The sequence below is a fragment of the Xyrauchen texanus genome, chromosome 11 (genome assembly GCF_025860055.1).
Source record: "Xyrauchen texanus isolate HMW12.3.18 chromosome 11, RBS_HiC_50CHRs, whole genome shotgun sequence".
Classification (NCBI taxonomy): Eukaryota; Metazoa; Chordata; class Actinopteri; order Cypriniformes; family Catostomidae; genus Xyrauchen; species Xyrauchen texanus.
Window position 1 is genome coordinate 5287154 of NC_068286.1, and position 26993 is coordinate 5314146.

The window sequence follows — 26993 nt, forward strand, 5'->3', positions numbered from 1 at the left end:
TTATAAAATAATGAAATAAATATTTGTGTGATTTCAAACAGTAAATACAAATAAAAATTAAATAAACAATTTATAGAATAAAAAATACAATTAAAATAAAATAAAAAATTGTGTAAAAATGTTGATTTATTAAATAAAAAAGTAAAATTAATAAAATAATGAAATAAATATTTTTGGGATTTTAAACATTAAATAAACATAAAACTTAAATAAACAATTTATTGAATAATAAATACAATTAAAAATAATAATAAATTAGTGTAAAAATGTTACGTGATTTTAAACAGTAAATAAACATAAAATTAAACAACTGATTTATAAAATAAAAAAGTAAAATTAATAAAATAATGAAATAAATATTTGTGTGATTTTACACAGTAAATAAACATAAAACATAAATAAACAATTTAAAGAATAATACAAATTATAAAAAATTAAATAAAATAGTGTAAAAATTGTATGTGATTTTAAACAGTAAATAAACATAAACATTAAATAAACAATCTATAAAATACAATTAATACAATTAATAAAATAGTGTAATAATTGTGTGATTTGCTTAAAGGAATATTCCGGGAAGCTCAGTCGACAGTATTTGTGGTATAATGTTGATTACCACAAAATGTTTTTTTGACTCGTTCCTCTTTTCATTTACAAAAAAGCAGAAATATGGGTTAGAGGGGACACTACTATGAAAGTGAATGTGGGACATTTTTTTAACGTTCAAATGTTTAGTCATATGATATAAAGAAATGTGTGTAAATATGATTCTAGTGTGATAAAATCACTTATTAACCTTTTCTGTGTGCCAATTTTACAACTTCATTACCATGACAGTGATGCAAACAAACCCTAAAACCCTAAAAAGATGATCAAAATGACAATTTAAACAACTGTATGCAGTTAATAGATGAAATGATACACATGTTTTAACAGAAGTGCTTTTATTAAATTATAAGCTTCACATTTCTGCCTTTAAACCAAATTAAAATGTACCCCATTCACTTCCATTGTAAGTGTCTCACTCTAACATAGAGTTATTGATCCTTAAATATCACTCTGGACCCCTCTCACCCCACTGTTGCCTTCTGGCCGGCGCTACAGAGCACTGACCACCAGAACCGTATATTATAATGAATATTATCTCCATCCTGTTAGATACAAAAGACTAAATGGATGGAAAGTGATATTGATATTAAAGGAAAAAACCTAAAGATTGATTAGAAATTCAAATGGTTTGTTTCAATGGAAAAACACCTGGAATGTGCCTTTATATACAGGGTTAGAAGGATTACTTTGGCAATGTATTCCACTACATTTATACATTACAGATTGTACTTACATGGCAACATCCACTCAAACCAGTGAAATAATTTAAAATTCACCCTTATGTTCACTTAATCGTAATACTGCGATTATAAGATATAAGTTATTAACATAATTTCCATCTTTATAAATTATAAATTAGGTCCTGTTTTAATCCAATAGGCCTAAGACATGATGGGGACATGATTAAAATGAGTTTGATCTCTAAATAACCAAGAATTAAAAGAAACATGTTCATGAAGCAGCTTATTAAATGTATTCAAATAATTCAATTCTATCAAACTAATTGAAATGAGTAGAATCGGTTCATTTGAATTGAAACTTTGAAACTTGACACTTGATGGAACGCGTCCTTAGAAACCGGCGGTATCCAGGCGACGGAGCGTCCTTAGAAACCGGCGGTATCCAGGCGACGGAGCGAACACAAACATTCTGTTCAACATTTTTTGCCGCAGCAGGAAACAATAATACATTTATAATAATTAAATACATGATATATTTGCCCTATATATATATATCGGTTAAATATATGATTTAATTTTACACAAAATTATAAAGATGTCGTCTCAAGTGTTAGTCTCGCGACCCCGTTTTGACACTCGAGCTGTAGCGCAGAATGGCTCACAACCGCCGATCGAACCGGAGACCTCCGTTAAGGAAAACCTGTACGCCGGTACATCCGCCGGTCTGGCAACGGCGGGCTACCGGAGCGCCAAATACACCACCGACGAGTGGTTCGCCAATAACTCTGCCCTGCTGAACCGGGCAGTCACAGACCGGAGCCTCGCGGAGAGAATCCGCCACGAGTCCAAAGCGCTGAAAGCAGAAACCGACACCGGGACTTTTCGCATTCAGACCGAGGGCACCAAACACCTGGGCGAGCGCCTGCAGGACATCCACCGCTGGAGATCCGAGCTGGAGCGCTTCATCGAGCGCCTGGCCGCAGAAACAGACCTGCAGACGCGCTCCAGGAGGCGGCTGGAGAGAGCGCTGGACGCCACCGAGATCCCGTTCGCCATCGCCATTGATAACCTGACCTGCCGAGAGAGACGCTTCGGGCCGGACCTGGTGCAGGATCAGGTGGAGGAGGAACTACTGAAGGTATGAAAAAATATTGATCACAGAAAATAAAAATAAACAGCATGACAAAATGTTTTTAATAATATTGTTATATATTAAAATGTCATACATTTTAGTTGATTCTTTACTTATTGATCAAGGTCAGCAAATTGCAGGTTAATACAATATTATTTTAATAAGATATTTTCATATAATATTATATATTTTATTTATAATAATAACAACAATAATAATAATAGTAACATGTATTATTATTATTATTACTATTATTACTGTTGTTGTTACAGCCATAATAATAATAATAGTAACATTTATTATTATTATTATTATTACTATTATTACTGTTGTTGTTACAACCATAATAATAATAATAATAATAATAATAATAATAATAATAATAATAATAATAATAATATTTATTATTATTAAAGAAAAATTACATACAATTTATATCTATTATAATATAAGGAAAATATTACTATTTATTATTATTATTACTATTATTACTGTTGTTGTTACAACCATAATAATAATAATTATTATTATTAAAAAATACATAACATTTATATGTATTATAATATAAGGAAAATATTATTATTTATTATTATTATTATTATTATTGTTATAATAATAATAATAATATTTATTATTATTAAAGAAAAGACATAAAATGTATATATATTATAATATAAGGAAAATATTATTATTTATTATTATTATTACTATTATTACTGTTGTTGTTACAACCATAATAATAATAATAATAATATTTATTATTATTAAAGACAAATACATACAATTAATATATATTATAATGTAAGGAAAATATTATTATTTATTATTATTATTATTAATAAAGATAATAATTATACTGTTAGTAGTAGTATTAATAATAATAATATATTTTATTAAATAAAATACTAAACATTAAAAAACTATATCTGAACAACACATAATGAAGATGTCAAATTATTTCTAACAGGAAGTGGAGCTGATCAGAAGCATTCAGGCCCTGCTGAAAAAAACTGTGGATCAAACTGTCAATCAGATAAGGTCAGTTATCAAATCTATTATTAGTTATCCACACTATGAATCTCCCAAAAAGTATTCAAACAAACAAACAAACAAACAAACAGTATCAATCTCTGGTAGTTTGGCTATAAAATAATTTTAGAAAAATCAGAATGAATAATTTGTAATCTTTTAGTCTGATTATAATAATAAACCTGTGTTTGTGTCTGGTAGGCTGAACCAGGAGGTAAAGCAGACTCTTGAGTTAGACTGGTCTGATAAACAGCAGGCCTACAGTCTGGACGATCAGTGTGGTCGCTATAACAACATGAGCACAGACACACAACAGCATCCCAGCTCAGCGGTGCTGCAGGACCAGTAAGTGCAAATCAAACACAGAACAATGACATAAACTATTTTTCACACATATCTTACACAACTTTCCAAAACATCAAAGGATGTCCTGGTGGTTGCCTGAAATTCACCTTAAAAAAATCAATAATAAAATCAATCAAATACAGTGACCGGGTTTTAGGCATTGTTATGTAATTTTGGTGACTGTCTATTTCACAGTTCACTCCTGTATACTGTATATCATCAAACATAGATTGTATTAACCTACTGGAACTACAAAAATCACATGATAAGGTAACGAGTTAACCAATTAACTGTCACATTTTTACATTCTATTTACATTTATTAAAAATACGAAGAATTAAAACACTAGACCATCGATAGTTTTCTATAGAACGACAGTAGAACAAGTTCTTATAAAAAGGTTCTGGTAAAACTCATCATTTTATTCTAATTAACATTTATACAGTCTATCTGAGTCACTCTATTCTTTCTTTCTATTCCCTCACTCTCAGCTGAATTAAAGCTGTTTTATGGAAAGTATATATAATGAATAACATTGTCAAAGCTTTGAGGTCACAGCCGTAGTGGTGTAACACACTCAGTGATGCTGCTCACAGATGTGTGTCTCTGTAGGGTGAGTGATCAGGAGGCATGGCGTAAGTTTACTCAGGATAACTTGCGGCTGGCGGAGCGAGAGGAGGCGGCGAGTCAGGCCCTGCGGCAGCTGTCTGAGCGGGTTCTGCGGGACACTGCTGAGGACCTGCGGGCGCAATGTGCCACTGTAAATTGGGCATTCACCCAGCGCTGCATGGAGCTGAGCCAGGCCAAAACACAGCTGGAGCTCCACCTGACACAGGTAATCTCTTAAAATAAAGCACTTGGTTTGATATTTTGGTATTTAATGACATCAGCCATTTATAAGTGTCCAAAAACTATTTTGGGTCACTGTGTAATATATCATTATGGGGCATTTAATCCAATGTGATCACACGAGAAGTCGACATGTTGCTACCGAGTGTTCCAGCACCCTCACATTGACCCCATTCTATTGAGTTACTGACAAGTGGTATGTCCCATCAGACATCTTTACATCAATTCATATGTGTTTACCTTTTCTTCTGGCACTACTGATTGTGTGTTACATGAGTAGTCTCAGAGACATGCGTTCCCATGGAAACCAGGAAGTAATCGCATTCACATAAACAATGACAAGCGCGATTCGGAGTTTGCATTTTCGCTCTTAGATTACATTTCTACTCCACTGATTGTTGGAATTAGGATTGTTGGGGTTTTGGGTAAGGGTGGTTTATAAAATATGCATTCCTGCTGACTGTATTGCATCATTTTACAACTAAAAATACTACTCGCTTTTGGCGCCACCCTGTGGACATTTCACCCAGAAACTGGAGCTCACTTCCATCTTTAGCCACTGGGGGGCAGTGGTTTGAATTTCAGTTAACACAGTCCGCTTTCAACCGGAGAACTTTCGACCTACTGTTGCCTAATTCACATATTTTAAATACAAATCTTATCTTTGCTAATGTCTGATTCTGTCAGTTTGTATGTAATGGGGTAAAACGTTCTTGAGTTAATGAATGTTCAATGTGTGTGCTGTAGATTGTGGAGCAGATCGGGGCTCAGGAGCGGAATATTTCGTACCTGCAGCAGGCATTGTACGATAAAGAAGCTCCGCTCAGAGTGGCCCAGTCCAGACTGCATTACCGGGCCATTAGACCCAATATGGAGCTGTGCCGAGACCAGCCACAACTCAGGTATACATGTCAAATTAGGTTGGATTATTACTGTGGTCTGTCCTCATTCCCTTTTGTTTGCTTTTATGTTGAAGTATCTCGTTTCATGTTTGGTCTGATCCTCTAAAGCAAACATGACTCAAACGCAGAGATAAAGAACGGGACTCGAACCATGTCTCCGGCTTGGGAGGCAGGTGTTCTAACAAGGAGGCTAAAGGCTACAGCCTCTAGCATCAGTTGCTAGTGCACCTCTTGAGGTCAGGAGAGTGAGGTTTACACACTGCACAGCTATCTACCAGCTGGCTCCCGTTACACGTGCATCAGGTGCGTCGACCAAAAAGTCTTCTGCATACAATGCTCCTTTGCTTCTTCACTCAACCATCCTCGAGAAGTTTCATCCGTCCTTGTTAGTTGCCTTCTCATGGTGCATTTAGAGATTTGATACATCCTTCATGATGGTGGACTTTAATTGGTTTCTGGGTCACAAGCGAGAAAACCAGGATGCACAATTGAAAAAATTAAATGCACCCAAAGATAGTTGCTCCTCTGGTGCATGATCCGCGGAAGTACATATTTTGGAATCTTACATGCAGGGCTCGACTGGTAATCTGTCTTACTGCCAGATTACCATTCGAAACGGGCCGCGATACGCTAAAATGAGCCTTCACGTTATACAGAATGGAACACAAAATGGCAACCGCGATATGCAGAAAAGGACAGCGAACAAACCCCCCCGTCTGCATGTTGCTCTCATAATGGTGTAGCAACAGTACATACCAGCAGGGGCTAACTGCGTCATGCTAAAAATTAGCATTAAGCTTCGTTCACACTGCCAGCGACACGCTTTGACAAAACGACCTCATCTCATTCATTTTCAATGAGAGCTGGCGACTTTCGGCAACACGAGCGACGGTCGACCGTTGGCGACCTGATGTGGGTGTGTCCAGAGGCGCAACGAAGTTGAGAAATGTTTAACTTTATGCAAACAAAGAGCGACTTTCGGGAGGGACAGCCAATACGAGAGAAGATGGTAGAGCTCACGTGATCCTAATATTTTAATAATAATATTAATTGTAAAGAAACAGTGATGTTTAGGCTCTCCATACACACCACTAGCGACCTAACCGCTAGCTACTGGCAACATGCAGCGACAAAGTAGCTGGTAGTGTGAATGTAGCTTTACACGTAATGCACGTGTACGCCTAGTGTTCGTGTCTGACTGAAGTGCACTTGGTCAGACACGGTCCGGAACTAGGACAGAGGATACAAATCAAACCTAGAGACCCTTGTGTACACTAATGAACCCATCTGACAAGTGTGTTTGTGCAGTCTGTTAGGTGAGGTGTCAGAGCTCAGCGGTACAGCATCAGCCCTGCAGCAGCAGCTGTATGAAGCTCGCAGATCTTTATCTGACCTCGAGGAGAGCAGACTCACACTGGAGAAAGACATCGCCTGCAAAACCAACTCCATCCTCATTGACCGAGAGAAGTGTATGACACACCGCACACGATACCCTACTGTTACAACACTGTCTGGATACTGACACGCTCTCAACAGGACGGGAGATCTGGACCAGTTACAGTTATTTACTGTTGTTTGTAGTGCCTGTGCTGGTTATTATTGTGTGTATTTGCAGTGATTTCAAGGCATACAAATAAAAAGGGAGCCTGTGAACCAATGAGACACACAGACACACCCAGAAATGCCTGCAGTACTATGTTTGAACACAAGGTGGCCATAGAGTGCCATGCAAGTTTAAACTGAACCGACATTATCACACCGCACGTTTACAATCACATCCTCTCTCTCTCTGTGTGGGAAATTGGAAGGAGGAAGTCCACATGAATGTATGTATAATGTATGTGTGTGAATGTGAGAGAAATACTGATAGAGAGAAACAGGTAAAAAGGGTCTATTATTATTATACACGACTCGCCTCACTAACAAACTCATGCGCAGATGACTTGTTTTGGTCATCTTTGCTCTGCTTATCTCTTCTAATTCCTTTTCAGATTAAATGAGATGTGGAGATGAAATCATCAAGTGGTTCTTTAATTTAGAGATGTTGAAAACTCATCGTATCTGGAGTCTTGATCGGCAGTTGTTTGGCTTTACCAGAGAGCACCGATAAAGATGAGTAAGTGTGTGTTGAGGTTACATGCAGGGCTTTTGGACCAAGGGATGGGAGAAGACGAGCAATTTAGATAAGAGATAAAAACCCACATTTCCTGTGTCTCTTTCTTTCACACACATCTTCTGTGGGGAGTTCTGATTTCACATGTATAAATTTAACTTTTTTACTATAAATATCACTTTTGACATTATTATTTATGATCTGAGACCTTATTTAGTCCCTTTACAGACATTTCGTTGTAGTTTAATCCTTTTGCTATTCAGTGGGGGACAATTTCATAAATGCATTTCCCATAAGCACAACAAAAGATTGAAGGGAAACACACTCTGGCACAATTCTAGTGTTTTACTTTTCAAAAAAATCCCTCGCTCCATTGGGTTTAACCAATACATTTCTCCATAAGAATAATTTCACTTTTTATTCATTTCATTATCTTAAAGGTGCAGCATTTTTCGTCATTTAAAAAGTTTGACTTCTGAAGAAATTAGTTGTAATTTTAAAAGGTGTATAAAATCATGATGAGGACTCCCGTTGTATCAGTAACCTTATAAAAGTGGTTTTATTCTACATGGAGAGGGTCCCCTCGTGGGGGCGGCCATGTTTGGATCACATGGCCAGCTGAGAACTATTTGCTTAATCTCATTAACAGCCCCGCTATTGGACACTTTCATGCATAGATTAAATTGATCACGGCTGACTGTGAATAGTGAATTTCTACAATGGCATCGATAAACAAAATTTATTGCGTTTGAACGATCCTGCATCCAGGCCCTTAGGTGTCAGTGATAGTCCAAGACGACAAATTCTAAATATTACTGAGTGCACCTTTGCCTGAATCCAGGGCTGGATTGGTAATCTGGCATTTTCCCGGTGGGCCGAAACACTTTGGGGCCGATCAGGGGCGGATCGGGAGAACCGAGCAGGCCGGTGTGTCGGCCGCGATAAGCTAAAATGAGCCACCGCATTATGCATAACGAACCACAAAACGGTGCCGCGATATGCAGAAAAGGACAGCGAACACCCACCCCCCCGCTCAACTTTTGGGCCAGTTGCTGTGTAAAATCCCAGTCCGATTTCTCTTCCCAGTCCAGACTGAATCAATGATTTTAATTGATAGTCAGCTTCATGAGTAAACTAGATTTTTAACATTTTCTGAAGCAAAAACTAGTCATGCTTGCCTGTGCAAAAGATGCTGCTCCAATGCAGGGTGTTGTGGGTGGTTGCTAGGATGTTGTTATGCGGTTGCCAAGGTTTTCTGGGTGTTTTTTTAACAGAGCAAATCAAAACAGCTCACCACCAAGTGTTTATGATATGCTGGTTTTTAGATATGGATCAGGTCCCTCCTTCAATGTCTATGCGATAGTTTTTGCCTATTTTATCATTCTCCAGCAGAAAACTGTTGTCCAATAGTTTAGAAAGTAAAAGCACATGCATCTTAAAAATGAGCTGTGTTAGAGGTTTGTTTAAATCCACTGTCCCTTTAATTGTGAACAACAGTAATAGTAATACTTGCCTTTGCAAACACCATAAACATTTTTTAAAGGGACAGTTCACCCCAAAATGAAAATTCTCTCATCATTTAAACACCCTCATGCCATCCCAGATGTGTAGAACTTTATTTCTTCATCAGAACACAAATGAAGATTTTTAATATCTCAGTTCTGTAGGTTCATATAATGCAAGTGAATGGTGATCAGACCATTGTAGCTCCAAAAATCACATAAAGGAAACATAAAAGTAATCCATAAGGCTCCATATCTTTAGAATCAATATAATAGGTGCAGGTGAGGAACAGATCAAGACCTTTTTTACTCTAAATCTCCACTTTCACTTTTACTTTCAGATGTGAAAATGAAGCTAAGCAGGCACCACATGTGACATTCAGATGTAAAATTGAAAATGAAAGTGGAGATTTAGTCTAGGACTTTTATCTGTTTCTCACGCACACTTATCATATCGCTTCTGAAGACATGGATTAAACCACTGGAGTCTTATGGATTACTTCTATGTTCCCTTTATGTGATTTTTGGAGCTTCAAAGTTCACCATTCACTTGCATTGTGAGGATCTACAGAGTTGAGATATTCTTCTAAAAATCTTAATTTGTGTTCTGCAGAAGAAAGAAAGTCAAACACATCGGAGATGACCTGAGGGTGAGAAAATGATGAGAGAATTTTCATTGTCCCTTTAAATACAGTTGTCACTTTATTCCTCTTTCAGAGGTGAAATAAGAAGTTATGCTGAGTTCCATTCAAAATACTTGATATTTCCGATATTGCATTGCTTTTTAAACAATGCTATTCAATGCTAGTATTTGTACTACAGGTGTACGATTTCCAAAAGGGAGTATAATGTACCATATTTTATGCACCTTCCTCTGCAACGTTTTTAAACAAGTTTTATTATAATTAAATCAATGTAGGAACTTGGACTCATTTATTCATTTTAGGTGGATAAAAGTGAATGTTTATCATTAACTGTGTATCATTAACTCTACCCACGTGGTGGCGTGACGTCACACACCTACATCTCGGCCAAATCAGGAGTTAAAGATTTCTGCACGAGTTTCTAAGTTGGAAGTCCCACTTCAGTGCAGCATTAGTCTTGTTTAGTAAATCCTCTTTTGAATCTAATCAGTAAAGTTATCTTTAAAATCCCTTTTAATCTGTCTTTAAATCAAGTGTGAATGTGTGTGATGCATCTGAGGCCCATGTGAGTGTGTGTGATGGCTGTATATTGTTAAAGCAGTCTTTCTCTCGCTTCACTCTCCTGGATATAGACTTTTTCTTTTTCCCGTTACTGTCTCCAAGCGGATCTTTATTCTGATGTACAGGACAGTCCAAAACTTCACATAGATTTCCTTATCAAAGTGAATACTGTGACTGGAGGGTCTCAGCAAGACACTATTCTCTCTCTCTCTCTCTCGTGTGTGTGTGTGTGTGTGTGTGTGTGTGTGTGTGTTACCACATTGGCCACTCATTTCACTTCAAACCCTCTCATTCCAGCCTTTATTCTCTCTTCTCTGCTTCAAAGCCATCATTATATTTATTTATATATTTATTTTTGCCGCATCTTTCTCTTTGTTTACTCTCTCCTGCTGTTCTTCTCTTCCTGTCTTTTCCTGACTTAACTTGTATTTCCTCTTTCTTTGCCACTTTGTCAGTTTCTGTCAGTTACTGTCACTTTTATTGTTTTTATTTTAGGCTAATTATATTTGCTATATCCTAACCTTACTCTAAACCCTTAACCCTTCTGGCATTTTTAGATTTTAATTGAAGTCAATGTGAACGCTGTGCTTAACCCATTTTACTTAAAAATAAGGAATAGTTCAGAGCATTTCTACTTTGTGTGCTTAGCTCATACATTGTGTGTTGCTTTGTAAAACTTTATAATAAGCAGACGAGGCGCATTTGCTGGTTTTACATTCTTTACTCAACAGCTTTCACATAACACTCCCGGGGCTTCCGCCCATGCCCGTCACCACCTTGGCCTGCTGGGTAATGAAGTTCTTAACCTACTGTACTCATAACATCACACATTGGGGACAAAATCACTGAGAAGAGTCCTTGATGTTAACTAAATCTGACTAAACATCCTTTTGGGAAAATCTTAAAAGGGAAAAGCAACCCTTAGATAAACTAAATGTTTCTCTCTATCTAAAAAAAGGTTTGGATTAGTCTGATGGGTTAATGATCATTGGTCCATCCAGAAATATCTAATGATCTATTCCATGTTTCATTTAGTTCATTTTTATTTGTTGTCTGAAACTTTGCTCTATGCTTTTACTCCATATGTAAAGACACTTATGATCTGAGTGCACAGAGACCTTAAAACCCACCAGAACACATTCACCACAGTTCAACAAGCATATCATGAACATGAGACCGTGAGAACCATTTGATGTGTGACACATGTGCTTCTTTTACACAACATGAATCTGTCCACAGCCCTGATAATGCCGTGTTTGTGAATGATGCTAATGTGCATGCCTGTACAGCCGTGACCAAAAGTATTGGCAGTGACATCAATTTTGTGTTTGGCAAAGTTTTCTTCTTCAGTTGTTGTGGTGCTGATTCACATTGTTTCTAGATTATTGTGCAGAGTGATCAGATGCATTTTAAATAATTGCAAAAAGCTTCATTGGCCAAAAAATTTACTTTATCACAAAAACCCAAATTTGACAGTTTTTTGGCCCTGGAACAAAATGACCAGCTAACATAATTTCACGAATCATATCAGCAGCACCTGGGAAAGTGTGAATGAGTGAAATCACTATCATTCTGATTGGATTATAAGAGCAGACTGATTGCTATAAAAGGAGGGAAGAATTGCTTCCAAACATTGTGTTCTTGTTAACAATGGTTACCTCTAAAGATAGACGTGCAGCCATCATCACTTTGCATCAAAATGGCCTCACATGCAAAGAAATTGCTGCAAAGGATATTGCACCTGAAAGAACCTGCAACTTCAAGGAGAGAGGATCAACTGCTGTGAGGAAGGCTTCAGGACGTCCCAGAGTGTCCAGCAAGCACCAGGACCGTCTTCTCCTGAGGTGTCGCTACGGGATTGTGTCACCACCAGTGCAGAGCTCAATATTGGCAGCAGGTTGGTGTGAGCGCATCTGCATGCACAGTGAGGCGAAGACTTTTGGACAGTGGCCTGATGTCAAGAAGGGCAGCAAAGAAGCCACTTCTCTCCAAGACAAACATCAAGGACAGACTGAAATTCTGCAGGAAGTACAAGGATTGGACAGCAGAAGACTGGTGCAAAGTTATGTTCTCTGATGGAGCACCCTTCTGACTGTTTGGGACATCTGGAAAATCGATAGTCCGGAGAAGAAAAGGTGAACGCTACCATGAGTCCTGTGTCATGCCAACAGTGAAGCATCCTGAGACACTCCATATGTGGGGTTGCTTTTCATCACAGGGAGTGGGCTCGCTCACAATCCTGCCCAAAAACACTGCTATCAGTAAAGAATGGTGTCAAAACGTCCCACAAGAGCAACTTCTCCCAATGATCCAGGAGCAATTAGGTGATGATCCGTGCATTTTCCAGCATGATGGAGCACCATGTCACAAGGTAAGATTGATACTGAAGTGGCTTGGATATCATTACATTGAAATTTTGGATCCGTGGCCAGAAAACTCCCCGGATCTTAATCCCATAGAGAACCTGTAGTCAATCCTCAAAAGGTGAGTGGACAAACAGAAGCCCACAAATTGTGATCAAGAATGGATCATCAGTCAGGATTTGTCCCAGAAGCTGATATCCAGCATGCCAGAGTGAATTGCAGAGGTGATGAAGAACAAGTGTCAACACTGTAAATATTGACTCTTTGCATTTATTGAAAGTTTTTGCCAATAAATCCTTTTAAACTCATGAAATGCTTATCATTGTTTTCCAGTATTCCATAGAAATATGTGAAAAAATGATCTACAAATTCTGAAGCAGCAAACTTTCCAAAGCACAAAATGTATTTCACTGCCAATCCTTTTGGCCACGGCTGTGCATAAACTGTTTGTGTTGCGATAATAAACAATATATGAACATTATCAATGATAACAACCAGCATGTGAGGGTCCAGACTGATCTCACAGTGAGATCTGAAACAGTAGGTTGACTCATCTTTAGCTAAAATTGGTCTCTGCTTACCGAAATGTGAAACTCTGCTCACAGTGGCCAAAGCGGTAAGTGTTGTTGGGCGTATGGGCATGTGTGAGCTCCATTTTCCGAGTGTGATGTCCACAGAGGGGCGCCATAGCGAGTTATTATGCGAGTTGTTTTCAGCTTTATGGGCTGTAATACAGTAAAGAGGAATGCATGTTTCATTAACTTTACCCCCAAACCAAAACCTAACCATCAGTGGAGTAAAAATTTAATGTTAGAGGGAAAAATGCAACCTCGGGAATCACGCTTGCCTCTGATTAAGCAAATCACTTCCTGGTTTCAAAGCTGGATCTGAACCCGGGTCTTCCACGCTGCTGATTTAACATGCTTCCAGCTACACCACAAGGGAATGTAAACACTTTGGAGCAGATGCAAAACATTTCTAAGGGGAGATGGTGCTTGTCGGTGAATCGATCCTAGAGAACATAAACTCTTGAAAAAATGGCTTGATGAGGGTTGATTCCTTTCCTGTGTTTATCTTTCGTTTGTATGATTTTCTACTAGTCAGAAGTAGATGGGACATTTTCATTCTAGAGAGCATTTGATTGGGCAAAATGAGTGAGTGCAGCATGAGTCATCAATAGTTTTTGGTCCATATTCTATAGAAAAGATACATTTTAAATGTGCATATTCGCTCAAAGCGATTGCAAGAGACATGGACTTAAAGACAGAAAACCCCAATTTTGATTTCATGAGGTCTTTAAGCATCTGAGTACATTTAAATTTTTCCAGTTCTCTTTGTTTCCAAGCTCAACATAACAGTGACATGTTGTGTAGTGTCTCATGACCTCGGTGTGGGCTTCAGGGGTCTCCAGGGTGTCGTGGGTTCACTAAATTCCCCCAATGATGGTCTTTAGGCCACATGGCAGGATCACAGCTAATGAAACATTGAAATGACAGACATCTTACCTGATGCAAACCAGCCAAAGCTGGTTTGCATTTAGAGGGAGTTTGGAGACTTGTCAGATGGGGGACCAGTTGAAGACCAGCTTAAAAATTAAGACCATCAGCTTCGGCTGACTTAAGCAGTTGAGAGCTATGGTGGAGGCAAAGATTTGGTGCATTTATTCTCATAAAACTATCATGGCTTCCAAGAAGGCTTAGAACATAAACACAAGTAGTACGAACTACTTCTATGGTATTTATTTATACTTTTTGGGGCACGACAGTCAGACTCAGATTTCGTGAAGCTCAGATATTCTGCTAAACTTCTCTGCTTTTGTGGAAGAAAGAAAGTCACACATTTTGGAACATCAAAGCTAATTACAGGAACTACTGTAACGTTCCATTACAGGGATGAAAATAAAACGTCCTCTGCTTTGTCTCCATCAAATCATCTTTTCTCTGCCTGACAATATCATAATTTCTCAGATTTATCTTGCTTAGAATTGCATCTCATTCCAGAAGCCTCTGTCAGAACTGAACCGTGTCACTGTTTCTGTCAAGAGGGAGATCATGCACCTCTGTCCATCTTATCTCAGGGACCTGCTGGCCGACAGTCACGGAACGATTTCACCTTTTCATTATTTTCATGATCATTCAGATGCCCCAGGATCTGCTAATGTTGAAGAGATATCAGCTTCTTCCTACCAGGGGAAATTACAGATCCAAGAAACAATCCATTCAGATCCAGAGACATGGAGCAACTTCCTCTAGCACGGGAGCGATTCATCCATCAGCACCAAAATAAAATGTGTGGACTGGGGCTTCGCTGAGGTCCATTATTGAATAATTGATGAACCAAAGGGGTTATTACACTCATCTGTGTGCCAGTAATTAATACAAAAACAATTAAAACAAACCGCTTTCAGATGGCAATGGGAATTTAGTCTATTTTAAGAGTTCTCTCTCGTCACACCACCATCTACCATCGGCCTTTATCCCTCTCGGAGGCTTAATTAGCCTGATAAGGGACCGATTGTGTATAATCACAACCCGGCCCCGCCCTCCACACACATATTGAGCTACATATAACACATAATCTACACATAAGATACACATACGTTACACATATGTATTTCCTCAAGCACATAGTGAGTGTATATAGATGCACAACATACATTATTTCAGTAGCACACCCAAAAATGACAATCATACTGTTCATGTGTTAAACTTGCTATAGTTTACATCCGTGTTGTTTCTTCATCAAATATCAATGTTAAATGTAAATAAAGTCAATCACTGAAAACATCAGCGCCACCTTGAGTAAGAACCTGGGGGGCAGTGGTGGCTGGGGGGCAGTGGTGGCTCAGTGGTTGAGGCTCAGGGTTACTGACCAGAAGGTCAGGGGTTCAAGCCCCAGCACCACCAAGATGCCACTGTTGTGTCCTTGAGTAATGACACTTAACTCCAGGTTGCTCCGGGGGGATTGTCCCTGTAATAAGTGCACTGTAAATCGCTTTTGATAAAAGCGTCTGCCAAATGCGTAAATGTAAATGTAAATGTAAAGAACCTTGAGTGGAATGAGGTCTCGTGTCGCTAAAGACCCGAGGTAAGCATTTAAAGGTGAAATAATTCAGTTAATACAGTAACTTTTACTGACAAATCTGATGTTCTGATAGTACTTAAATAAACAGTGAAACTTAAGAGATCATTTTATTAGAACATTTCAAGCTTTTCGTGTACCACATGACATACGATGCCTTCCACAGGAAAGCTTAATGCGTGTTGTGTAGTCTATTAGACTACATCCCGTTGCATTCACTGGTGATGGAGTCAAGGTAAAGAGCACACAGACCTCAAGACTTGGTGCATAAAACACGATGGCAGTAACAAGCAACAGATCAGACTTTTTGAATCATGAATGGGTCATTTTGTGTCGAAAATTACCTTCAGGGTGTGTTCACACTTGGCAGGTTTGGTTCGATTAATACGAACTCTGGTGCGATTGCTCTGTTAGTGCGGTTCATTTGAACAAGTGTGAACGCTGTCACCCAAACCTTGGAGCGTGCCAAACAAGCAGAGTGAGACCGCCTGAAAAGTGGGTCTCGGTCCGCTTACAAACAAACTCTGGTGCGGTTCGATATAGGAATGCAAAATGGACCAAAAACAGGAAGCAATTTGCCTAATACTGACCTCAAGCATACCTGGTTCTTCTCATCATAGGAGCTATGTTGCCCATTACAGTTCGGTACTGGCGTCCCCCATAGGATTGAATGTTATCGTCATGGCTCTAACCATAACAAAATGCACTGGAACAAAGGTCATGCTCACACCGGTCGATGGAAGACCACCAACAGTACTCGCACCCCCTTTTATGTTAACTGTTAATGGTTGATGCATTGTGGATCTATTCTGTGCACACCAGAAATGGACAATTCTGCCCTGTTAATCAAGATCTGTTCAATAATCAATCACGCATCCACCATAGCCAATGTCTGAGGAGAAACCTTTATTATTGTAATCTGTTCCCCTTCATTTATCGCGAGCGTCACAGTGTTCACACCAGTGATACCGTATGATCCAGCTCTCATGGGCCAAACACATTTAGCCACGGCATTTTTATTCATGGTGGAGACATATCTGAACTCTCAGAAGAGATCTTTATAAAGTCTGCATGACTGGAATGTACACGAGTGTCATTCTCTAGTATAATCAGTCCTTACCGTTTGTGGGTCTGCGGAAAGATTCATGTAGCGCTAACAGACCACAAGTGACACTTTGCTAATGGAGAGTGAAACAGCTATCGATTTTCAGTCTGTTTATGTTCCTGAGGAATGCTAATATTTAGTTTTCAGTCACATTAATCTAATTTAGCTTTATGTGGTGGGTTACGAGGCATCGGAAAACATTGCCCTCTCTCACACACACATGTATATTTATCCTTTTATTGGGAGTGCTTCCTAAAGCAAGCATCACTCTTACAGTTGCTTATACTTTTTTTTGTTTGTTCTGCTTTTAGACCCAAGTGATTACCAAGATAAACTTTGTAAGTAGATTCACAGTATCAGAAGTGAAGTTTGACACAGAAGGTCAAAAACAAATGCTGGTAAAAGTTTTTTTATGGCATTAATTAAAGGTGCAATATGTTAAATTTTTAATGTAATATTCACCTATTTTTTGCCCATGTGTGAACGGCTTGTAATGCAACTTATAAAATTAGCCCTTCCCAGACTTCCTAGGTTGCCTATTAAAGCCTGTAGACTGATTTTCATGTGAAGGGAGCGGGTTGTTTTGCCGGGACGTTTATGCGCGCTCCCGAGAGCCTTGCCTCAGACGGTAATAGCGTCTCTTCCGCTATTCAACAGCGACATTATCTTAGAGATGAAATCCAGTACATGTCCGGCTCCCAGCACAACACCGACTCCTACACAAACTCAGAGTAAGCCAAAAAAATTACAAATGTACCTACTGAATCCCGTCTGGCTAAACTGGAACATGATCAGTGTCGGGCGAAAACTAGAGTGAACATCGGCAGGGCATTTGATTCCTGGAGGGACCTTCGTTAGGTTTTGGGGGATCAAAACGACCATGAATAGTCATTCTTCTTATTGGACAGGTAAACTTACATAACTGCAAAGCCTGTGAAATATAGTGCCATAAGGATTGATCTGTGTAATGTTAGCTAACTTGATCTTGCCTGCTAACGCTGACGAATTGCAAGCTACCTATAAATAATTTAAACGATCTTCTCTTTATACTAAAAATCAGGTTCACAGTGATTCACAGTAACTGTCATAATCAATGTTAATCTGTAATTATTCAGCAAAGTAATTAAGCAATATCACACTGGCAATCATGCTATATGGCCTTAAATCAGCACTGCTGTGATTCGGCCGTAGGTAATTACGTCTCTCGTCCAATCAGAGATGCTGTCAGCTTTCTGAAGATCAGCTTTCTCAGTAGAAAATATACGTCCAAGTGGGGGTATTCCTCTCTATTTCGCGGTAGCCTGTCCGCAAGAGTCTTTCACTATAGAAACAGCGATGTCCGCCACCATTTTAAACAGTATGCATCCAATGTGGAAACTCTGATAAAAGATAAGCACATAAGTTCTGTAATAAATCATTCAGTTGTGTCTCTCAGCTGTGATGAGCCTTAATCCTGAAGTTGTCCATTTAAAGCCATTTAAAGCTATTTCCTAGCTTTGGTAATGTATTAGTAATACGAGCGATCACGGAGTGCTGTTCTATGTAAAGAATGACTAACAGATTCACATTACGTCACCAACTGGCTCATATTACACACAACAAATTAAATTTTCCCACCACCTGCTGGCTAACATATGTCATTTCAAAAATAAAGGCAGTAACTCTTAACACATCTGCACTACTCATACACTTTAGTTTAGAACAGCACAAACACAAGCGGTGTGATACACACAGTGAAGTGTCCGAGTGCTGATGCTGTCAGACCATCAGTGCTCATGGAACGTCTCTCGTCCAATCAGATTCAAGGACCAGAACTAACTGTGGTATATACTACAATAACACATGAAATGAATGCTAGGCAATGTTCAAGATAATGCAAAAAGCTCCATTCATTAGTGTAACATAACTTGGTTATAGTAGAAAATATAAACAAGTCTACAATAATAAAACAATAGTGCATCGATATATCAAAATGACAGTTGTGATGGAATCACATCAATACTGAATTGTGTCAAAATATTTATAATGTACAATCTATTTTAAAACAGCTACTATCATCATCCACCAAATTTAGCTAACAGAGGTTGATAAACTGGGCTAGCTAGCTAACGCCGACATAGGCTATTGTATAAATGCAGTTAATGTATCGTGCAAAAAAAAGTGATTAATTCAAACTACAGTCTTGTATAGTCCTATATCCACACTGTGTTTTAGCCCTGTTCCAGCACTGGAGACTCAAATATAATATAAATTCTCAAAGTTTGTAGTAAAACAAAATTACACAGTAAAAAACTGTGTAATTTTAATTATGCTACCTCATCTGTCAGCATGATGCTGGTGAATCACGTTCAGTCTCTTTGTACATTACGTCATTGTTTTGGTCGATGCTCGCTCGCTCGCGTCCCAATGGCGTGTGTGCACGAGCACGAGCAACAGGTAGCTGCTGCAGTTCACTTAATGGCCACAGGTGTCATTAATAACAAGCGTTTCTGAATCTCACATACTGCAGCTTTAAGATAACATAAAAACTCTTAAAGGAACAGAATTTTCATTTTTAAAGGGAATTATTCCTTAAAGCTTAAAGCTCAAATCAAAGCAGTTCATCTATGCTGCAGGTCAATTGCTGCTAGGCTTTTTATTTCAGTTTTAATACTACATGACAGAATTTTGAATTATATATATTACATGTTGGCTCTTGTAGAATTTTTCATCAAGCCTTGCGGCACTCATATTTGACATCAAGGTGAAGTCCAAAGCATGTGTTTGAAAGGAATACATCCACTTAATGTTAGAATAAAGAGTCAAACAAAGATATTATGAGGCTGTATAACAAACTGTTCTGAATCAGTCATAACACGGCTTTTGCTCCTACATCAAAGTGACTGTAGGAACGCTTACTATTTGGGCAGGAACATCTGTGACGCACAAAACTCACTGACCTGTAAGACAAACCCCAGAAGATTGCAACATTAAGATAAAAAATTACTATTAGCTATTATATATAACTATTAGCCAGCTATTACTTATGATACATTCTTATTTCTCAACTATGATTAAAATTATTTCAAATGACCCTTTTACCATAAACATTATAATGTAAGTCTCTGCAACTCTTTAGGAGAGTGTAACTCTCTCAGCATGCAATATGACAGGAGTGTAATTCAATAGGATGTAATGTAACATCCTGAGAATGTAACTCTATAGGAGAGTGTGAATCTATAGGAGAATGCAACTAAATATGAGAGAGTAATCTATAGGAGAATGCAACTAAATAGGAGAGTGTATCCTTACAGGAGTGTGAATCTATAGGAGAATGTTACACTATATGAGACTGTACTTCACTAGGAAAGTGTAACCCTATAGGTGAGTGTAATTCTATAGGTGAATGTAACTCTATAGGTGAGTGTGAATCTATAGGAGAATGCAACTAAATATTAGAGTGTAATCTATAGGAGAATGCAACTATATAGGAGAGTGCAACCTTACAGGAGTGTTATTCTATAGGAGAATGTTACACTATATGAGACTGTACTTCACTAGGAAAGTGTAACCCTATAGATGAGTGTAATTTTATAGGAGAATGTAACTATAGGAGATAGTGAATTTATAGGAGAATGCAACTAAATATGAGAGTGTAATCTATAGGAGAATGCAACTAAATAGGATAGTGTGACCCTACAGGAGTTTTATTCTATAGGAGAATGTTACACTATATGAGACTGTACTTAAATAGGAAAGTGTAACCCTATAAGTGAGTGTAATTATATAGGATAATGTAACTATAGGAGAGTGTAATCTATAGGAGAATGTAACCTAATAGGATAGTGTAACCCTATAGGAGTGTTATTCTATAGGAGAATGTTACACTATATGAGACTGTACTTCAATAGGAAAGTGTAACCCTATAGGAGAGTGTGAATCTATAGGAGAATGCAACTAAAGAGGAGAGTGTAATCTATAGGAGAATGTAACTCTATAGGAGAGTGTTATTCTATAGGTGAATGTTACACTATTTGAGACTGTACTTCACTAGGAAAGTGTAACCCTATAGGTGACTGTAATTCTATAGGAGAATGTAACTATAGGAGAGTGTGAATCTATAGGAGAATGCAAACTAATAGGATTGTGTAACCTTAGAGGAGTGTTATTCTATAGGAGAATGTTACACTATATGAGACTGTACTTCAATAGGAAAGTGTAACCCTATAGGAGAGTGTAAATCTATAGGAGAATGCAACTAAATAGAAGAGTGTAATCTATAGGAGAATGCAAACTAATAAGATTGTGTAACCCTACAGGAGTGTTATTCTATAGGAGAATGTTACACTATATGAGACTGTACTTCAATAGGAAAGTGTAACTAAATAGAAGAGTGTAATCTATAGGAGAATGCAACTAAATAGGAGAGTGTAATCTATAGGAGAATGCAACTATATAGGTAAGTGTGACCCTACAGGAGTGTTATTCTATAGGAGAATGTAACTATATAGGAGAGTTTTATTCTATAGGAGAATGTTACACTATATGAGACTGTACTTCAATAGGAAGTGTAACCCTATAGGTGAGTGTAATTCTATAGGAGAGTGTTACCATATAATAGAGTGTAATTCTATAGACAGAATGTAACTCTATAGGAGGGTGTAATTCTACAGGAGATTTTGATTCTATAGGAGAATATAACTATAAGGTATTTTAATTCTATATTTGAGTGTAACCATATAGGAGAGTGTGATTCTATAGAGAGTATAATACAATAGGAGATTGTGATTCTATAGGAGTGTCCTATTCTATGGACAATGTAACTCTATATGAGATTGTAATTGCATTGGTGAGTGCATCCTTTTAGGAGTGTGTAAACCTAGGAGAGTGTAATTCAATAGGGGAATGTAACTCTTTAATTCTTTAATTTAACTTTTGTAATTGTAATTCTATAGTTTCACTCTATAGGAGTCTAATGTTTTACTGCAAATAAATGTGGCTCTCTGAGAGAAGTGCAATTATATGAGTGAATGTATCTGAATCAGAGAGTGTGATCCTGTCGGAGTGTAACTCTGGATTAATTTAGCAGTGGTAGCTGTGTCAAGCCCATATATTGCAGGGCACTCTTGCTACTCTATATCTTCACAAAACAGCTTGAAATGATTAATGCATAAACATTATTTGGTGCCCTTCCCCATATTTCACAATGCCTCTTATGTGAGTATAACTTCTGTAGTTAGTGTAACTCAGTACAGGATAGTTACACTTGTTGCACCTAAATGATGTTGTAGGGAATTATTAAAATACACTATATCATCAGGGCTCTTCATCCTTGTGATATGAGTTGTGGGTATGTTATTAGAGCTGAATGTCCATCCCTTCACATGAACATTAGCATCGTCTTCCTCTCCCTCTCTGCATCCTCTCATTACAATGATTCTAACCCACCGGCTTCATATTCTCATCATCTTCCTCTCCTCTCTTCAATCCATTTTACCTTTCATCCTCAAAACCATCTCATTTTCTTCCTTGCCTTTCACCTCTTCCCCCTTTATCTGCTCATTTACTCTCTCTCTCTCTCTCTCTCTCTCTCTCTCTAAAGCAGTCAATCCATTCGTTTTTTTCTTTCTTACTATTCTCTCATCTTCACCTCATTAAAATGGAAATGAGTTTGACTGCGGTGTGCTAACATTAACTGGTTGAAATCATCATTGGTACACGTTTTGATTTACATTTTTACATGAGAAAAGAGTGGGAGAGTTTCAGTGGCAACACAGGTGAGAATTCAGCAACATTATTCCAGTACCATTAATGCAATCGCAATTATGAAGCTGTTGATTAATAGAGTTCTGGCAGTCTGACATTAATAGAAACAAGGTCACCTGACACATGTACAATTTAGAGGTATTTTGTAATGGTAGTGCACATGTTCGGCCACATTCAACCGTGATGTCGGCTCACATCCAGGTCAAGACATTTTAAGTTAGCTATTAGTCGTGTTTGCTAAGGTAATTTACAATTTTCTTCTGGCTGACAATACGTGAAAGAATCCCATAAACGTATCTATGTAGAGGCCATATCATCAGACACTTAAGTGCTATTTTTGTAGTACATATTGCATGAGTTTTATAGTCCATTTCAGAACTTGGGAGACAGGATGATTAGCAGTGGACATCGACTTAATATTGGGTCATTAGCTACTTTTCCACTATTGGGCCAATGCGAGCCAATGCCATATACTGGTCATCTGGGGCCAATAGCCTTGGATCCCAAGCCATGAGACCAAAATATCTCTGCATTCCCACCAGCGGGCCAAAACCCCCACAGCGTTGCCCTAAACCCCGCCCTTAATACGCCACTGTGGGGCAAACGTCCCACACCCCTCCCATTTCACAAGCCCAACCAAATACGCATGTTATCTAGTTATCTAGAATATCAAGTTTATATTGTATGTAAATGTTAGATAGCTAGCAAGATAAGTAACCATTGACAACTCATCAACTTTAACTGCCATGGTGTCCCGAGTGATCACTCCACTATCAGCGGGACGATGTCCCAGCACACCATCCATGATCTCGAACCATGGAAAGTTCTTCCTTTGGGTACCGCTTTGTCCATCGTGCGTCTTAATGGTTTTGAAATGTGTCCGCAATTGTTTCCGCTGAGATGCAGGTGCGTGACGTCACACAAACATGTCGGCACCCAGAGACGTACAAAGTTAGTGATAAACATTCACTTTTATTAAATGATATCAATCAATGAGTCAAAGTTCCTACATTACAAGATATTCAAGATATTAAAACAAATGTTTGTAGAGACCGGTGTACAAAACACAGTAAATTGAACTCTCTTTGGATAATCGTACACCTGTAGAACAAATGCTAATATAGTAGCATTGTGTATCAGTTGGGTTGCTAGGACACGCCTCTGGTGACAGTAAAGCCCTTGTTATGCCAATGGGAGCATTGCCGTTTTGGTTGTATACAAATTATTTTCCAAGCATATGGCAATGGAATTCCTTTTTGGTCAGAGATCGGAGAATTCAAGTAGGAATATCCCACATCCGACTTGAATGAAATGCAGCATGAGTATCTCGTTAAACTCCGCCTTTGACATTGACCCTGCTTCAATCACCAGTTAGCCTTCTTTGACCCAACGGTAATCAGCAGGCCAAATGCCATTGGCCGTTGGCCCTGAATAAGCCCTGAGGAGGCACGATTAAGCTCTGGAAGTGACAGTGGGAATGCAACTGGCCCTGGCCCTAGCATGCCCTCATTTGGCCCGAAACTGGAAACATGGCCAATGGCTTCAGAAGACATCACTTTCATTATATGGAGAAAAAAAATTTAATCGGTGAGTATGACAAACCCCTGACAGAAGAGGGCGAGAATTCACCCAAATATATTAGTAACAGCCTAAAAGTAGTCCAAATGATTTACGCTATATTATAAGTCTCCGAAGTCTTTTACAATTGCCTTTATTGATGAACACTAAACTTTAAGTCAAATTCAGGGATTATAACCCTCCGCCAAACTCTGACTACAAAAGTTTTATTGACTACATTAACGCCATTGATGCCAAACGCCATTGGTTCTCACAGTTAAACATCACTGGCGTCAATGTCGCCATGTTTGATTTGAAAGGTACAGTGGAAGAGAATACTTGCAGTGACGAGGAGGAGGGCTTGGATGGGCTGTGAGGGTGCACGGCCGGCGCTGAATCAGCGGGAGAGTGAGATAAAGAGGATCCGGAGACACCAGTTTGGGAGAGAGAGAGGCACGCTTTCGCGCTGCATGTGTGTCTGTGCCCTTATGTTTTATGTTGTTTTAAGTTCATTCATATCATTAAAGTTTATGTTGACTGTTCAGCCGGTTCCCGCCTCCTCCTTGCCCATCCTTGAACCGTTACAATAACAACTTAAATTTTGGTCTGTACCTCACATAAAGCTGTTGTATGGCTTGGAAAATAGCACATGAGTCATCTGGACTACTTTTATGGTAATATTTTAGTGTTTGTTTTCCTTTCTGGAGCTTGACAGGCATTCTTAAACATCTGTTTTAAAGAAAGAGGCAGTTAGAGCAAGAGTTAAGGGTCGATTACTCAGGCTTCCTAGAGTGTAGGTACGCAGGAGATTGAGGTGTTTGATTGAGATGCATCATCTCCTCTGAGAACATTGCTGGCCTTCATCCCACACACTACACTACAGAACACAATCACAATAATCGCACATTATATAAGAGCGTCTTCAATGTTCTGGAGTTCATTCACAGGAGAACATCTCTTACTGTGAGAAAGAACTAAAAATCGGATATAGATGATGTCAGAGAAAAGTGTGTGTGTATATGTACAATACAGAAGCCTTAATGGCTTAAATACTTTCTCCTATCCTAGTGTGGAACTGATTTAGAGACTAGTACTATAACAGTCGTTATATATTAAAAAATATTTATGTGAAGACTATTATTTTGGTAGACCTTTACCTCTCCCGCTCTCTGAGTGCTGACCCCCCATTGGGCTAATCAGCCAAGGAGAGGGATTAGGCCAATAGGGGGCTGGTCATCACACTCACCTAAGCACTTCCCCTCGGGGGAATCCCCTCCACCATTTTGGAAGTCCGTTCTACTCCGTAAAGTGAGGGAAGTTTCCGTTGACAGACCCTCAACCCCTCGATATTGACCGAGGGAGTGAGCCTACTCTGATGTATGCTTCAGGCAACTCCATATCCCACAATGCAACTCGATTGTGATGTGACAGAATTTCTGTCACCTCAACCCCACCCCCACACAACTCTAATGTATGATGGAAGTGAACTTAGTTCAGTTAAGCAGTTTAGAAAAGTTATACTGAGATTTAACAGCATAATACTTGTAGCAACCTTTGTATAAAGCCTAATTAATCCTTTCTAACAATTCGTTGTAATAATTGTTTTTTAAAAATATGAGATTTATACATAAACCTCTGAAATAATCTCCAAAAACATTGTTTTTCTCAGGTGCAAAAATCACTAAATAATTCCACAAATTGGCATCAGCCTTCAACAAGCTCCAAGAGATCTGCACGTCTTCCGCCAGTAGTTTATTTATTTTTATAGCCAAGGAAGAACATAAATAAATAACAAATACAGATGTACAAACTTAATAAAAGTAGTACATGCAAATATAAGAACAAATATAATATAATTATATATATATGATATACTCTGCACCCATCTATCGAAGTACTTCAACTTGGGAATTAACATTCCTTGCGTTTGAACATCATATTTACGGGCAAATTGGCGTAATGTTTTTAGACATTTCCGTTGAAGCTAAGTATTGTGGGTTGTGAGTGCCCAAGAAGGAAACACCTCATGCATCCTCCGAATTCCCATGAAAGAAGGTCGCATTCGAAGGCTGCATTCAGAGTGTCCTACTCGCTTTTTCTGAAACGAGACAGTCTCAATGACATATGCGGCTGACAAATGCGACCTCCAGAGTTTGCGAGGGTAGGGGATAGAAATTCAGATATGGCTAAAAACAGCCGCGGGCCGTGCATTTGAAGTCTAGGCCTTCAGTGCGATTCATGCCATTAAGAAAACACAGTTTCACAATGAATAAGACAGCGTAGGCCTATCATACATTACATGGCAGTCAACTAATATTTTAACATTTTAAAAACACGTCCACGCAAGAATGCCAGAACTTGAAATGACACTTAATGCCCAAGCAAGCCTATTTTAACTGTTTTGTGAAATGAACGTCAAAAATCATAATTTTTCATTTGAATCTAGCAAAGAGGTCTATAATACCTGGAAAAATAGAAGTATAAATAGAAGCCAATAGAAGTCTATGCTGCTGAATTGAACTGCCTTGTTCACAGGCTTTTCCAGGTCATGCCAATAGGCCTTACCATGCACCCCTTACAAAAATGCACCCCCAATTTTGGATAATGGAGCTCATCCTCCTGGGCCTCCATTGGTCTAAGACTTTAGTATACATCGATGATGTTATTGTCTTCAATGAACACATCAATGTTCTCACTAAAGTCTTTTTGGCAGACTGCGCCAGGCAGGTCTTGTCCGATTTTCTGTTTCTAGGACACGTTGGGTCAAATGTCGGTA

At 38.5% G+C, this 26993-nt stretch overlaps 1 protein-coding gene across 1 annotated transcript; it reads left to right on the plus strand.

The window, feature by feature from the left end:
• The first annotated feature begins 436 nt into the window (after positions 1 to 436).
• Positions 437 to 9198, plus strand: tekt4 (tektin 4). The gene is made up of 6 exons (XM_052137797.1): positions 437 to 2427; positions 3389 to 3459; positions 3652 to 3795; positions 4408 to 4630; positions 5392 to 5546; positions 6855 to 9198. The coding sequence occupies exons 1-6, from the start codon at positions 1885 to 1887 to the stop codon at positions 7066 to 7068; spliced, it is 1350 nt and encodes a 449-aa protein (XP_051993757.1). The 5' UTR covers positions 437 to 1884; the 3' UTR covers positions 7069 to 9198.
• Positions 9199 to 26993: the final 17795 nt, after the last annotated feature.

Coding starts and splice junctions, on each gene's coding strand:
- tekt4 (XM_052137797.1), top strand. CDS start 1,885: ATGTCGTCTCAAGTGTTAGTCTCGCGACCCCGTTTTGACACTCGAGCT. Junction 3,796..4,407: donor TCAGCGGTGCTGCAGGACCA/GTAAGTGCAAAT, acceptor GTGTCTCTGTAG/GGTGAGTGATCAGGAGGCAT. Junction 4,631..5,391: donor TGGAGCTCCACCTGACACAG/GTAATCTCTTAA, acceptor TGTGTGCTGTAG/ATTGTGGAGCAGATCGGGGC.